Here is a 16,925-nt window from a genome sequence, read left to right on the forward strand (position 1 = left end):
GACTCCTCGCATAGATTAGGTTCATAGGAGGCACTTATGTTATTAAAGTAATGACGTAGTATGATTGATAAGATATACATTTTAATAAACACTGTTAAATAGAAATGTGACGTTAATAAATAAAAAACAAAATAATTTTGCAAATGAGGAATGCACGTAACACGGTAATACGAATACTTTTTGTAATTTTTTTTAAATATTTATTTTTGTAAATTTTGTCTGGTCCATATTGGTACACTTTGTAATATTTCTTTCATTGTTTAATTGGGTACAAAAGCACCTAAATTAAACAAGATTTAGAAAAACTTTTTGTACATTAAAAAGGCGATTAGATAAATCGTAAAACAGTTAATCTGTAAATTAAATAATTTGGCAAAAGATAATTAGTGATTAAATATATTTTGCGTTTGTCACTCCATCTTTCTTCAGTGATAAGATTGTGTTACAAAAAACTAATTAGTACTGATTTATCGTTGAAGTATATCGTGTTTGTGTCTCAATAAATAAGTAAAAAATACAATGTACTACTCCAGTTTTTCGCCATTTTACTTTTTTTTATTAGTGATATTTATTTTAGTGATATTAAGAATAATCCTCATGGGATTTCGTAAGTATCTTTTTTAAACAGCTTTAAGAGAAATATTAAATAAAGGTTTAATAAATTATCCAGTACCTATAAATATTTAATTCATAATTTTAGCAACTTGCGGCCAAATTTATCCTTGCAACGTCTATCAGGTGTGCAGGAGGTATCTATGTTGATAATGTAATGACGTAGTATAGGTACTCTTAATTGATAAGATACTGTTAAAATAAATACTGTAAATTTTATTAATTACTATAAGGTAGAAATAATATGACAAATAAGTCAACGCAAAATACTGTTGCAATTACGAAATACACTTAATATTACGATGCGATTAGTTGTATCTTCTATTTTAGTGACAAAGTGTAATAATTATATTAATGTACCTATAGTTTAAAAGATTCCAGGTGTAGGAAAAAAAATTACGTACGTTTTTTATTTCCGTTTTTACTATTTTATTGTGTTTATTACTTTGTAATTTGCATCCTTTTTATGTAACGCAAACCAAAAATAAATACAAAAAGATTACGAGAGTTTTTGCACGTAACTGCGATTAGATAACCCATAAAACATCCCATCTATAAATTAAATAATGCAGCAAAAGATAAGTCAGTGATTAAAAATATTTTGGACTAACCACCATCATTATTCAGACTGTGATAGTAAATTTAGTTAAAGATTAGTTAGTCAACTGTAATGTCAAATGTTAATGATTAATTGAAAATAAAAATGGACATAGTTTTCTTTTCTTTTTACATTTTTCTAATCGTGACATGTATTTTAATTATACTGAGCATAATCCTCGTAGTGAGTAAGTACCTGTTTTTGTCGTAATACACCTTTTTACAATAATATTAAAAAATAAAGGGTTCCATTTACATCAAAATTTTAAACTGCTGTAATAGATTCCTTACGATAATAAAATGACCGTAAAATTGTTTTCATTCATTATGCAATCGTAGAATCGTTGAGGTAAAGGTAAATTTCAGGGTATTGCGTTTACCTTTGGCTTACCATTCATAGTGAATTCGCATTCAAGGATAGAACTGCTAATGCAAAGTATTTTTTCTAATAGATAAAATATAAATTATAACAATGTACCGAGTGTATTATTCAGTGAATNCGCGACCCCCTGTGGGGTCACCAAGCCTCTATTTGTACAAGTAAATCTCGCGATTAGCTTTTAGTCATATAAATTGAGTAAAGTAATAAGTTGATGGGTTTGAAACAATTTATATTTTATTTTATTCTTTTTAGCGCATTAAAAGCTTGTTTTTCTTAAATAATTTTTATTCCAATCTTTTATAACTCAAACTTCAGATTAAATTTATCTTACAAACAGATACCTACACAGTCACATATACAGACATACATACAGACAGACAACAAAAATACGAAGCCCTTATTTATTTATTGATCTACTGATCTCTACCAACCACGTATAATTTATTAGGTATTAAAATATTGTAAAAACATAAACACCAGTCACTATATTTTGAAATAAACCAAAGCAAGAAATCACTTTCGTGGCCTAAAATCACCTTCGTGTATAAAACACCACGAAGGTGATGCCACGAAGGTGACGAAAATTTTAGTTTTTTATGAATTATCCTTAAATTTGAATTTAACGGTTCAAATTGAATACTACACAAATAAGTCTAACATGTTGAGTTTTCAATGGCAAAGTTTCAATTAAATTGTTTAAATTTTAGAGGTAGAAAATATTGTTCAAGCAAGCGACGGTATGTCTATGGATAATCACAAAAAGTTACGTATTTTTTTCGCGGAGCGACGATCGACCTATCTCACCTCCCCAATGGTCGAAGCGCGACTGACGTTAACCGAATATAATGCTGTGATTGGTTGCTGGTGTTCGGTTTAACAGCAATTTTGTATTATTACTCAAAATTTTAGGTACCTAAAATCGTGTGACCAACGTATTTCGCTTTCTCAATTCAAAATAATTATAAGAAGATATTTTTTTGACTGTTGTGTGGAAAGTATATTTAATTACGATGATTTTAGTATATGATACACACAAATTGAATGAAAATTGTGAATGCAGTAACCAAATGTTTCATTGCAACCGAAGGTGTGACACGATGAGAACGCGAAAAATTACCCCGTTTTTTATCGTTTCATGTGATTTTTTCTTATTATTTTTGCTTCTATTACGATAAAATTTATTTTGTATGTAGCTAAATAGATATTTTATCATCTGATTTCAAAGTTATTGTTCTAACTTATACCGTTTATGAACTATTACTGTGTGACCATCAAATTTGACTGTAAATGAGAAGTACCCGGGTAACTTTTGTTCTCATTACAGGCAGTAAGTTAGTCCAGAGGTTCTCAAATGTTCTTTCAATTTTCCCCCAAGCATTTTACAATAATATAAATTCTGCATTTGGTTCGTTTCAGCCAAATGTCGTCTACTGCTATAGTCTGGTCCGGGAGCTCGCGAGTAATTATGTTGCTGTCGCGCTCGCACACTAGTCTGCGTGCGGGCGGGCACTAGTCCCACAGTCGCGACAGCAATATAATTACGCGCGAGCGATAGGGATGGGTAGCTTGGGGTCATTGGTCAAAATTCTACGTGCTCCCGGACCAGACTATAGAAAAATGCATCGCCCCAGGGTTCCCACAACGACCGATCAATCCGGTCATGTGCTGCCCACATCCAAGTACTTTCCTCGACATTTACCATTTGTCTTTGGTAAATAAAATAGAGGATCGTTCTGCAGTGGAGACAAAATTACCTCATGTTGATAATAACTATGAATACAACAGTTTTCAAGATAAAGAACATCGAATTCAATACGTATACCTAGTTAGTTATTAACGTTATAATCAACAATCATGATTAGTGATTTTTGATAGAATTAGCCTAGGCGCAGATCACCGACTTTTAGTTGGCCGATTGTTGGAACCTCAGTTGGAACCGATTCTAATTTGAATGAAGAATCGGCCGAATCGGTGTAAAGTGCGCACTTTCATACATCTCCGTAATGATCAACAGCCTGACCCAAGACCATAGTACATCGAGAAAACAGTGTTAAATAAATTACTATATTTCGATACTTTTTACTATTATGTGTAGTTATTTGCGAGCGTAATGAATGAAGATGATTCACATTGTGAAAGAAAGTGTGAAAAATTGCGGTTTCGTGCTCTACTATCTTAATGAGGGTTTTCGCGTATGAAAAATCCGCCGGATAGCAATACGTAGACGCGAGGTCCAAATACTGCATGATTGGTTATTTTTGACATGACATTGACAGATATGTCAAAATCCACCAATCACGCAGCAGTCAGACCCCACATCCACGTACCGCCATCTAGCGGATCTTTCATACGCGAAAACCCTCATTAGCTTATCGCCCCTAGGGGTTGGAGTTCGCAGTTTGAGAAGCAGTGTACACAAAACACATAGCCAGGATATATCCGTATAAGTTCATAATAACCGATGAATTCCGCACAGGGTCTGTGTGCTATTTGCATGGCGTTATACAAGCTTGGTGCCAGCTTAGAGAATTGAAGCGTATGGTTATCTCTATGAGCCTTATACAGGGTAGAAACGGTAAGTGATCTCATTCAATTATTTCTAAAACATACAAGATATTTAAAATCTGGTTGATTATCCTGAAAGTGCTTCACGAGCTCTATCTAACGGTATCAATAAATAGGTTACACAGATTAAACGATCTATCCGACAATTCAATGTTTCCAATTCCATACATTTAGTACAGCCACAGTCTTATAGTATAACGATGTCACTCATCTCAGAGTAGCTAGAGGTACTTTTTGAAAGAAATATTATTGTTTATTTAGCATTAATGCCCGTAGTCACAAACAATGCTTGCTTAAGTGAAGCAGCAAATCGAACACACAGCGTTAAATAGAGCTCTGTGATTGGTTCGTGTGTCACCCTGTGTGTCCACGCGCACTGTGAGACCTCACAGTAATGTTTGTGAATACGGGCGTAAGCCACTAAGACCGCTTCACATTAGGGCATCAGAAGCGCGACAGCAGTGCGGCAGCGGTTTTTATAATGTGAAGGCAGGCATCCCCTGTCAATATGTATGAAATTATCGGCAGCGCGTCTGTGCGCTTGCAGCGCTGCTAAAGTCGCCTAAATGTGAAAGCGCTTTAATTTACGATCGGGAAATTGTATAACAACTTCGTTGGAATAAAAATTACAATAAAATTCAAGTTTTTCAAATTCAAATTCACATAGTTTATTCAGTACATAGGCCCTTACTAGGGAACTTATACACTACAATTACCACAGTGATGCGGTCTATTAAACGTTATTATTAACTTCCTGCCCAAAAGGTCTTATTTGAAAAAGTCTTTCTTTATCAAAACATTTGTAACAAAATTAAACGATCTTTCATAAACATTATCGCATAATTAGATACAACACGCCATTAATTAAGCTATAAATTAACAAATAAACTAATTTCCGTCGTGTAGTAAAATTTGTTCAACAACAAATTATGGCGCTATCACACCAAGGCCATAGTCCAGATAGAACGGTTTACTAAAATATTTTTTTAAATAAAATAAATGCATTGAAAAATGGGTTAGGTAATAGGTACTTAAGGCCCACAGCATAAAATCTTCCTTTTTCATAAAATTCAACAGCTTTGAATGTGTTGTCGTCTGTAGCAACATGCTATTCCACGTAGAGAGAATTAACGGTATTCAAAAAAATATTTTAACAACTAGATCCGTGAAGGGTTTTACTTCAAAGGCTGGCAAATATCTGAGGCTTTGTACTCAGGATTATAATATTTTTTTCACTTGGTGTGAGGAACCTCCTAAATAAACATTTGGCTGTCCATCGACTGTTCTGCTTCATTTTAATTTGCGCCAAAGCAAAAAACGTTTAGGAATGATTTTGCTTTTCTCTTTTGACTGTGCCCTGGATTTGACCGCAACACCGCATTATGCAATTTTCACTGCCAAAGTTTCCGCTGAATTATTCATAATGTTGACTGTGATTCAAATGTTTGGACAAATGTTTGTGAAACATTTTAAATTATACGATGTAACTCCAACGGTGAGTGGGCCAGAGCTTTAAGTTGAAGAGTTCGAATTATTACTCGGAATTTTTAGTCTCAAGTTGTTCTTGAATGCTTTATGTACTTAGTCTATTTTGAGATTTAATAACAGTTTGGAAAGTACCTACCTAGGTTAAGTTATTGGGAGCATTATTAAACTAATAATCGACGTATGGCCAAGGGTGGTTATCAATCTGTCACAGAAAATGTATCCTACTAATTTATGAATGTAAGAGTTGATGAGGATGGTTGCAGTACCTATGTTTGTTACTCTTTCACACAAAAAATACTTAAAAAAAAAACGGATTTTCATAAAACTATACAGAATTTATTGTTTTTACATCTGAATAACATAATAAAAGCTATAATTTACAACGATTTGTGACAAATTGAATTTTACGCGGGTGAAGCCATGTGCAAATGCAAGTTAGTAAAGAAATAGGTACCGAGCTCTAGAAAATCAACACAAAATTGTGTATTCTCAGAATATAAATAAACATTCCAGCGTAAATTTCTTAATTAACCTTTGCACCATCTCAAACTGAGCCATATGCCTCATTGACTCGCATATCTCATACATCTTAGGCATTACTGATCGAGTTGAAAAGGCACTCGAAAGACAATGGGGGACTTCTCATTGTCGGTTCTAGCCTGGAATCTCATTAGCGTCTAGGCAGACGGACTGAGAATGTTCTAGACCTTCCTGGGTTATAATAAAACTTTATACTTTTTAATTATTTTTTTATCCACAACGAAGAAGCTCTTGGCCTGTATCTCACCTGATGGTAAGTGACGATCAGGCCGAAGGTGGAAGCGAGCTTCACCCGGAATCCTCAACCACGCGGAGGAACTGGCTATCTTACCTCTAACTGCCGGAACACAACAATGCTGTAGCATTGTTGTTATGGCGACAGACTTAGGTAAGATGGTGGTAGCTAGCCAGACGGACTTAGAACAAGCCTTACCACCAACCAAACCGAACAGAAAAATCTGCCCCCACTGGGAACAGTACCCGGGACCTCTGCGTCTGAAGCAGGTGGTCTTACCACTACACCACAGACTCGGTTGATTCATCATCATCATCTTCTTCAGGGCATAAAGCATCTAGTCTTCATTGCAGAAGCACGATATGCGTGGAGGTGCAGAACAAATCCTCTTTTGTCTTTTGGAAAATTAGGAAGGGTGGTTACGTACGTGCACTTTTAATGTAGACTAAATTAATATACGATGACGATGATCTGAAAAATTGTTTTGATTTGAGAGAATAACGACGTTCTATCGACTCCTAAAGGTAGCAGGAAGGCGCTGGATGCCGGCCACTACCAACCGAGCGTATCATTGGGGGAGGCCTATGTTCAGCAGTGGACGTCCTATGGATGAAATGATGAAGATTATGATCACTTGCCGAGACTCTATTCTTTCCGTAGAGCTACAAAGACATGGTTTCTGTAGAAAGTAAGAAATCAAGTTTACCTCAATATAGGTCATAATTTAGTAGTAGTACAAAATATAAGTTGGTAATTTTTCTCGAAGCGGGAAGCGCTGGACGCAGGCCGCTACCAATCGATCAACATGGAAAGCATTGGGGAGGCCTATGTTCAGCAGTGGACGTCCTATGATGATTATGATTATTTCTCGATGGTTATTGTTTTGTAGCCTATGGTTACATCTACATTAAAAGGCCACAGGTTACTAAAGCCTGGTCCGTGAGCACGTAGAATTTTGTCCAATGACCCCAAGCTACCCATCCTTATCACTCGCGCGTAATTATTTGTTCACACTCACTGCGGGCGCCCGTCGCACAGTCGCGACAGCAATATAATTACGTGCGAGCGATAAAGATGGGTAGCTTGGGGTCATTGGACAAAATTCTACGTGCTCACGGACCAGGCTTTAATAAAAGCAAATGCCAGCTCTAACACATCCATAGCTCTGTACTAAGCTATAGGTAGTGCAGTGGCAGTAATTAGTGCAATACGATGCGCTTATTACGATAGACATCACGCGGAAAATGGCTAAGGCTTCCTCGAACTATGAATAGCTAATTAGAACATCATATTTCTTAGTTATTAGTGTGAAATTATTTTAGTGTTGACAGTAAAAGTATTCTTATTATTATTCTGTGGTATACAGAAAGATAGATAGGATAGGTATACTTTAAGGTCCCTACACCATCCCAACTAATATTATAAATGTGAAAGTAACTCTGTCTGTCTGTCTGTCTGTCTGTCTGTCTGTCTGTTACGCTTTCCCGCTTAAACCTCGCAACCGATTTTGATGAAATTTGGCATAGAGATAGTTTGAGTCCCGGGAAAGAACATAGGATAGTTTTTATCCCGGTTTTTGAAACAGGGACGCGCGCGATAAAGTTTTTCTGTGACAGACAAAATTCTACGCGGGCGAAGCCGCGGGCGGAAAGCTAGTACAACTCATAAAAATGAACGGCAAAATTTAAGCGGTCTTACCGCTGTGGTAAGCGATTTCTTCCAAACAACTCAGGGAGAGGAATAAAATACTTACTTGTTTGTTTTGTATCTATCATTGATTGAAGCAATTTTTGAAACGTTAACATACCTATTAATATTTTTGAATTTGAAACTGAAATATCAAGATCCAAATTAACCAAAACGGGGATTATGAGTACCTAGTGTAAAAATACATAACATTTTATATTATATAGAAAACACCCAGACCAATTTGTGCCAATACTAACAGATGAAATATGCACACAATTTTTCATGTTTGTATCGAATCCGCGCCCGCGGGTGCACTCAAAAATATCCCTTTTGAATAATAAATATCTGAAATAAATTATTTATTATTATTATTGTTTCTTAGGCTTTTTTTTTACTCGAAGTCCATAAGTTCTTCGGTATAACGTTAACTCACGGGCTCATGCCAAGTGAGTTACGTGTTCAGAGTTGATTGCGGAGTTGGAGTCGTCCTGCATGAACTTTCTGACGATACGACAGGTGTTGAGAATCGCCGCCTTTTGCATAGTCATATATTATTATTATTATTATTTGTTTTTAAAAGTAAATCACAAATATTAAAATTAAAGGCTTTTACCGACAGCTTACCAGACTACATAATTTTATTGCAAATTCGACCGTATTCCAGCTACATAAGAGCCCAAAGTGTGAAACTTGACGAGCTTTTACCTTACAAATTGTACACGTGCAGATCAGAGTTATGTTTAATCGGCAAATGAGGTGTATGTGTTAGTCAGATCCCGAGTAATTAGCGAATAGTAGGTCAAATGGGGCACAGGGAGAGTAGAACAGCCAGCTAACAGACGACAGAGAAGTAAAAATCTAGAAAAAGTGACAAAAGCCGAACGGTGAAGGTGTCGGACTGGCCGACTCGTGATCCGAGGAACGCTGGTTCGCTTAGCATTTACCTTAGCAAGAGGGGTTACGGGACTATTCCCACCTCTCTTTCCAACTGCAACTCCTGTGTAGCCATCTACAGCTTGACCGCCAATAAAATCACAACTAATGAAGGCCAAGTTTGTCCCGGGGCAAAGTTAAACTGTCATTAGACCCGTGACGAAATTAATCAAAAGAACATAGGAGGAGATTATTTACTTAACTATTCTCACCTCTCGTTCCCATCGCTGCAATTCCTGTGTAGCCAGAATCTACAGCTTGACCGCCAATAAAGTCACAACCAATGAAGGTTAAGTTTGTCCCGGGGGAAAGTTAAACTATCATTACACCCACGACTAAATTACATAATCAAAAGAACATAAGAGGAGACTAACAGATAGATGTAAAAGTCTATAGCTGGACGAAGATATCCACTACGACCGGTCCCACATTCAGGTGCTTCCCGTGCTTAACACGATGTTTCAAAGTTGTCAGTACACCGATTAGGAGGCCTGCCGTTCGCAATGCCTTCCGGCCGGTGGTCTCTCTTCTACGCTTTGGTGGAAATCAGGCCTATACAGTGAGGTCTGGACTGGTGGTTCTATTCAGGCTACGCACGTCGAGTGTTGTTACGTTCACCGTAATAATAAAGGTTAATGGAATAGCGGATAAGCGGCATGTTAACACTTTGATGGTCACATCAACCGATTTTAGCTAGCAAAATTATTGCTAAAATGATAGTTGGGCAGGGAAATAATAAAAGTATTTTTTTTTTAAATCGGTAAAATAATTATTTCTAAAAATCTTTAAAAACAGTTTTGCTGGTTCCTGATAAAGTTTCAGATAGTTATCTAAGATAGGGTCATGGTGCCTATTCGCGTCCACCACCTTATCACGACAGATCACTCTTTTATAAACAGTTGAAAAAAACTTTATCGACTTTAGTAGTGACCTAGTTAGTATTTTTATGAGTCATTCATTTATCAGTTTCAGTTTTAAATTACTCTTTCACGCAATAACCACTGAAGGGATATCGAAAATCGAAACAATTTTAAACATTAAACTAGCTTTTATATGCTATCATTTCTAACTTTAACTAAATCCACGCAAGTAAACCCGCGGGCTCAAGCTAGTAGGCTATTTTTCACACGTTTTTCTTCACACTCCCATTAAAAAGTGCCGTTACCACGGTCGCTGTAATAAAACCCGCACTTAAGACAATGTATGAATATTGCTTACCGCCGTCATACTTTTAACTCATTCCTTGGGATTATAAGACTCCAGGCTGTTAAAATAATGGTATATTGACGTATACATACATAGTGTATAATGTATTTTATTCTCTTTTTAATGATGATATTAGGGCTTGATCGAACGGGAACAAAAACATTATGTTTTGCACATTCCCTTGTTTTTTAATGTGTATTTCTTATAATTTGTCATACTTATAGCGGCTATACTTACTAATGTATTTATTTATTCAAGACACAAAACAGATAACAATTGAGATTAATTTCGTGTAACTTAAGGGCTTAATGTTTTTTCATTTAGTATTTTTGAGAAGGTAAAGTTGGTACTGTATATGTACGTACATTTGAAGGTTCTACCTACACGTGTAAAAGATCTAATCCATTTATGATACCTATGAAAAGTAAAACTTTTTATACAAATATGAAGAAACAATAGATATTATTAATATCTATGATCGTAGGCAAAAAAAAGTTATTGAATTATTTTATGTAGATATTTGGCATCGCGTTTAGTGTTGCTAGTATATGAGATACTCAAATCGGGACAGTTTATTTAAAAATAACATGAATTTCTAAAAAATAATTTTCTGCGATCCGTAAATCTGTTTCTAATAAATCTCCAGTTACAAGCTACAGTTCTCTAGGAAGTTATTTCAATAACTTATTAGATTTGATCAAATCTACCAATTCAAAAGTTCCTCCAAAATTGTCATTCTTTCTGAAATCGGAATTGCTGGTGTAATGTTAACGAAGATTAAATATTTTGATCGCAGTCTTGAGTTTTATTCTTGAGTGTAGAGTTGTTTTTAAGCGTGCGACTTTTCAAAATAAGGGTCTTAAACTAGTAAACGTCCGCACTCTAAATACCTGTGACGTAGGTGCACACTAGAGGTGGGCGCCGATATAAAATTGGCCGGCGGCGGCGCGCCGACTTTTTGACCTCGGCGGCGGCGGCGTCGGCGGCGTGACCTTGTTTGACCTTTGTNTCAATAGTGTGGGTTATCTGCCAGACGAAGGCGGGGATTTTTTTCTTGACAGCAAGAGGGACCGGCGTCTCTCGCGATCAATTATTTACTAGACCAAGCAGTAACTCGAATAATGTACTTGATTGTACCGTTGATGTCGACTAATAGTTTGTGATGACTTAAAAAGTCGGCGCCAAGTATAGGTTGTTGCACGTCGGCCAGGATAAAAGTCCATGAGTAGGGTCTGCGTAGATTTAGGTTCAGCACTAAATTTTTAGTTCCGTAGTTTTGATCACACTTCCGTTGGCTGCGTATAGTTTATAAGTATTGTCGCACTCGCGTGTTGAATAGGGTCTTTTGGTTGCAGGTAAAACTGATACGTTNCCGTAACAATGTGCCGATAAAAGTACCTTTAACATGTATTTTTGAGCTCTTTGGAGGCACATAGTTAATGTTGGATTAGCTGACTGTCGGTGGAATATTATATTCAGTTCTGTTTTATTTATATTGATGGTCTTTCCATGTCATCCTACGGTCCAGGATTTTAATGCAGGTTGATTGCAGCAATGTGTCGAGGTCCAGATTGGCCGGAGGATAAGTTTCACATCTTAAATGATAATATGGTGAGACTTCGGGGCTTAATTACATGCGCCACTTGGTCAGCCAAGCAGCTGACTTTGCAACAGTCTAGTCACCCTACTCTTCCCGCGGGTGTCGTAAGAGGCGACTTACTTCACTGAGATTAGAATCCATCAGCAGGTAGTAGAAGTGTGCTAGAAGGTACTTTTTAATTTCATAGAGTAGTCCTTTATGATAAACCCAGCTGAAGCCGCAACGAAAGCAGACGTACAGGATTCTTTCTTTTCCAAACATTGAACTGATTATGGTTAGTATGGTTTCTGCCATTTTATGGTCGGGTGTACTATAATTACATGGGTCATACTTAGGCAAGGGAATAAACGAGCAAGAATGATCCTTTTCCATAATTTTAACAATACAAATGTCAGATTAATTGAGCGATAAGAGAATTCGTTAGGCGACTTGCCAGCTTTATGGATCATTTCCAAAGTTAAGAGACTTGCGAGGTTCTTCTAACTCAGTGTGGTCATTGTCAAGACTATGGACTTCATGGTGATCAGATCAAATGCAAGTGCTTTACGAGGGTCCATTTTGGCTATTTCTTTAGCTTAGCCATCTCTCTTAGCGTTAGTTCTTTCGTTTCAGCCGAAAGACGTCCTGCGCCGCTCGCATCCATGCACTTCTTGCGACCTTCCCCAAATCGTCGGTCCACCTAGTGGGAGGCCTGCCCACGCTACGTCCTCCAGCTCGTTGTCTCCACTCAAAAACTTTACTGCCCCAGCGGCCATCAGCTCTACGAGATATGTGCCCCGCCCACTGCCACTTGATTTTAGCGATTCTGTGGGCTATGTCAGTCANGAATGCGTGGTATCGGATATCTGTCCGGCTTTGTGATGGCGTTTAAACTGCGGTAGTCTCCACAAGGTCGTATTTCGCCGTTTTTCTTTGCGACGACGTGTAGAGGGCTTGCCCAACAGCTTTTGGAAGGCCTGCAGATACCGATTTGCTGCATATACTCGAATTCCTTTTTCACTTTAGCGTACTTATCCGGGTGTAGAGGTCGGGCGCGAGCGAAAACTGGTGGACCCGTAGTCTCGATGTAATGCATAACATTGTGTTTTGGGATTTCCTTGTAACACACTGGCTTGGTGATGTCCGGATAAGCAGATAAGATGTCGTAATATGGCGTATTGATGTCTATTGTTTTGATTGTAGGATAGTCTTGTGTGACTATAGACCCAATAACGTTCAGATTGGTCACTGCGTCGATTAGTTTTCTACCGTTGACGTCGACTAATAGTTTGTGATGACTTAAAAAGTCGGCGCCAAGTATAGGTTGTTGCACGTCGGCCAGGATAAAAGTCCATGAGTAGGGTCTGCGTAGATTTAAGTTCAGCACTAGGTTTTTAGTTCCGTAAGTTTTGATCACACTTCCGTTGGCTGCGTATAGTTTATAAGTATTGTCGCACTCGCGTGTTGAATAGGGTCTTTTGGTTGCAGGTAAAACTGATACGTTGGCTCCGGTGTCCACCAAGAAGCGTAGGCCACTGTGGGAGTCGGTCACGCATAGGCGGTGGGTGGGCGTGATGGTGCAGACATCCGCCGCTGGCTGCACCGAAGTTAGTTTTCCGGATTCATTGAGTTTGTTGTTTTCTTGTTTTTCCAACTGCACGGCTCTGCGCATTTTCTAGCTCTATGTCGAAATTTGTCATGATAGAAACACAGTCCATTTGTAGAGGTTGAGTCACGGTGTGGTGTCTGATTACGGCCGCGAGATGACGAACGCTGTCGCTGATAGTTATTGTGATTGCGATAATTGTATCGAGATCTCTGTAGTTCAACGACCTCTATGCTGAGTTGTGCAATCTGTGCTTGTAATTTAGCATATTCGGATGAAACAGGTTCGGAAGTTACCTCGGAAACTTGGAGCGGTCTAGTATTTTCTAATACTTTGTCTGCTATGGTTGCCAAACTTTCTAGGTCTTTGACGTCTGTAACTGCGAGGACGGCGCGTGCTGAAGATGGCAGATGGCCTTGCCACATGATGTTTAAGGTGTCGTCAGGAATCTTGCCTCGTGCCAGGTCACGCATGTAGCGTAGCAGTTGCGATGGCTTTTGGTCGCCTAACTCGATTTCACTCNGGTCTAGTATTTTCTAATACTTTGTCTGCTATGGTTGCCAAACTTTCTAGGTCTTTGACGTCTGTAACTGCGAGGACGGCGCGTGCTGAAGATGGCAGATGGCCTTGCCACATGATGTTTAAGGTGTCGTCAGGAATCTTGCCTCGTGCTAGGTCACGCATGTAGCGTAGTAGTTGCGATGGCTTTTGGTCGCCTAACTCGATTTCACTCAGCAGTTTTTGAAGTTGTCGGTTTTCTGACTCCTCGTACACTGTCAAGAGCCGTGATTTCAGAGTTCCGAACTTGTCCGTTTCCGGCGGGGACAGCAGAATGTCGCTCACTTGCTTGATTACGTCTTTCCCTAGTTTGGTCACGATGAGGTTGAACTTTGCTTCGTCGCTCAGCTTTTGTGGTTTGAGTATGGCTTCGATTTGGATGAACCACAGGCGCGGTTGGTCTTGCCAGAAGTCGGGTAGCCGGGAAGACACTGTGACGGCAGCTAACTCCGATGAAGTTGCGGGCAGCGGTGGTGGTTGCGGAGCTGATTGTTGAAACATTTTGAATGTTGGTTTTTGTCGGGGTCACCACTTTTCCTGGCCTCGGTGGATGGATGAAGTGTGAGAGGTTTCTCCAGAAATAATTAGAGATGTTCGGTTTCCAAATTATATTGCAGATAACCAATATGTACAGAGGTTGGTGTGCGACTGATTGAACATTGTTAAATATTTCTAAGTGACACATTTAGTACGAGAAAGAATAAAGAAAATCTGATACTATGTTTTGTTTTACATTTCAATTTGGAGGTGGTGCCGAGTGCAAAAGTAAATGATGTAATATTGTGACTAATTACAAGTAGGCACACACGTAACGACGCATTATCCAAAATATCGGAGAACATTTCCTTAGTACGACTGAATCGCGACTAACCTAGCTACGCGGCCGATGTTCGTTTCTGGGCATATCGCGGAGACACGCGCCACGCCCCCGTTTCACATCTATTCCCTTCTATGATCTGAGGCCCGCACCGACCCCACTGCAAGAGAAAGAATCCCCATTCGTATTCAAGTATTTTCCAATAAATGTCATTCGCCAGAGCCGACATGGTATTGATCACTAATTGCCCCACTTACGTCTGCCCCCACTTCTTGTGTGCCATGTAAAAATAGATCGGCCTCTGTTTCGAACGGTTACGGACCTAAATTGTTATATTGCATTCTACCAAGTTTTACTCGATGCATCATCCCTTTGTACATACACTCTTTGTTGGACTTACTTGAGATATTCAAGGAATAAAATTCATGTAAAACTATTTAGAGAGAATATTACNCCCCTCAAAAGATACTGCAATTCCTAATGGATGCAGGACTCGGAGGTGAACTGTAAGGAAAATAGCGGCGATCACAATAGATCGGTACCGGTCGTAGTTACCTATACTAGGACTTTATTGAACTAGAATAGCCGCTCAACTCAATAAAAAAATAGTTCTTCTGCGTTTGAAACACAAATTAGTACAGTATAGGAGAGGAATAAATTTCAAATAGTTTGTACAGTATCAGTATCGGCGCGCCGACAGCTGGTCGTCGGCGGCGGCGGCGTGACAAAATTCGCGGCGGCGGCGGCGCGCCGGCGTGGCGCCCACCTCTAGTGCACACCCAAAAAGGTATCAGTGCCTCCGCATATCCCGATGTCCCATATCAGCCATATCTGATGTCCCATAGGTATCACCGGGACACCTCTCTCCCGCCCTATCTCTAAAGACAATAATCTCACGCGTTCCCGACGCAAGGCATTTCTTTGCCGAGGTTCTATTAAATTCCTTATTTCGAACCACGATCTCTTTTCACCTTAATCTGTTCTTGCTGCACAAAAAATAGGGTTAAAAATCGTCTGCCGGTTTTTATGGGGACGAACGAAGGCGGTGGATTTGTCAGTTTGTTTCTGGGTAATGGGATTTTTTATTGATTTTATTGGTAGGCAAACGGCAGTTTGTGCAAATACGGTACAGATATGGGTGGGCTGATCGCCTACATCGTCGAGTCAAATGTTTTTGTCGCGGGTAGTTCGGGAATTCGAGCAGTTGCTGTTACAACTTACGCTTCCTTTATTTGATGACACGATTGGAGCGGTGGCGCGGTGAATAGCCTTGAACACTTGGTCCTATGTTTTATGCCGGCTCATGTCTCATATACTCGTAAGTCCAGCAGTGGTACATATTAGGCACTAGTTTTCCCTGGATCCCTCTAATCCCGTGCGAGTTATTAAAATCTCTAAGGAACTAGGGAGAAGACAACTGTGTGTGTATGAGACGGTCATCCAAGCCATTGAGTAAACTCATAATTCACCTACCGATAACCATACCCAGGAATTCTTCACCACTACGCCTTTGCCCTTAAAATAAATATCCTTTACATTATTCAATCATTATCGTATCGTATCTTTTACAGTACAGGATAATTCCCAATTTCAATTCCGACGTAACAAAGTACGTGGGAGTAAATTTTTATCTCAGAAGCGAGCACGTGGTGTCGCCGGGTGGATTGCAATTTAACTTGAAGGCCAATGGGGCCAGCAAATTAGCGTTTCATTCGACCCTTTTTCAATATTTTTTTTCTTTAAACGAACATCCAGAGCTGGACATAAGCCTTCCTTGTCCAACGATGGTCTTGCGCTTCCTACATCCAGGACCTACCCACGGCCTTCACCAGATCGGTATTTCGTGGTCGCTACTAAAGATAAGAATACACATACCTTACAGTACTAATCGGCCTATCAATAAAATACATTATTAGATGACTTAGCTTTCAATACAAATAATTTATTAGAGGATTCAGGATTTGGCTTTCCACGCAGCCCACGTATTGGGAAGTCGCCTCTTACGATATCCACAGGAAGAATGGGGATTCCCACTATTATTCTTAACGAATAATCACCTTTTACGACGCCCAAGAGGAATACGGAGGTAGGCCTATATACCCCACCGCTAACTCTATG

At 38.9% G+C, this 16,925-nt stretch overlaps 1 protein-coding gene across 1 annotated transcript; it reads right to left on the reverse strand.

Moving 5' to 3' along the window:
* Positions 1–13,948: 13,948 nt before the first annotated feature.
* LOC114363568 (uncharacterized) lies at positions 13,949–14,491 on the reverse strand. The gene has a single exon (XM_028319325.1). It carries the CDS (start codon positions 14,489–14,491, stop codon positions 13,949–13,951), a length of 543 nt encoding a protein of 180 aa, XP_028175126.1.
* Positions 14,492–16,925: the final 2,434 nt, after the last annotated feature.

This window comes from Ostrinia furnacalis, unplaced genomic scaffold (assembly GCF_004193835.3).
Source record: "Ostrinia furnacalis isolate ACB-3 unplaced genomic scaffold, ASM419383v2 OfSCF7173, whole genome shotgun sequence".
Lineage (NCBI taxonomy): Eukaryota > Metazoa > Arthropoda > Insecta > Lepidoptera > Crambidae > Ostrinia > Ostrinia furnacalis.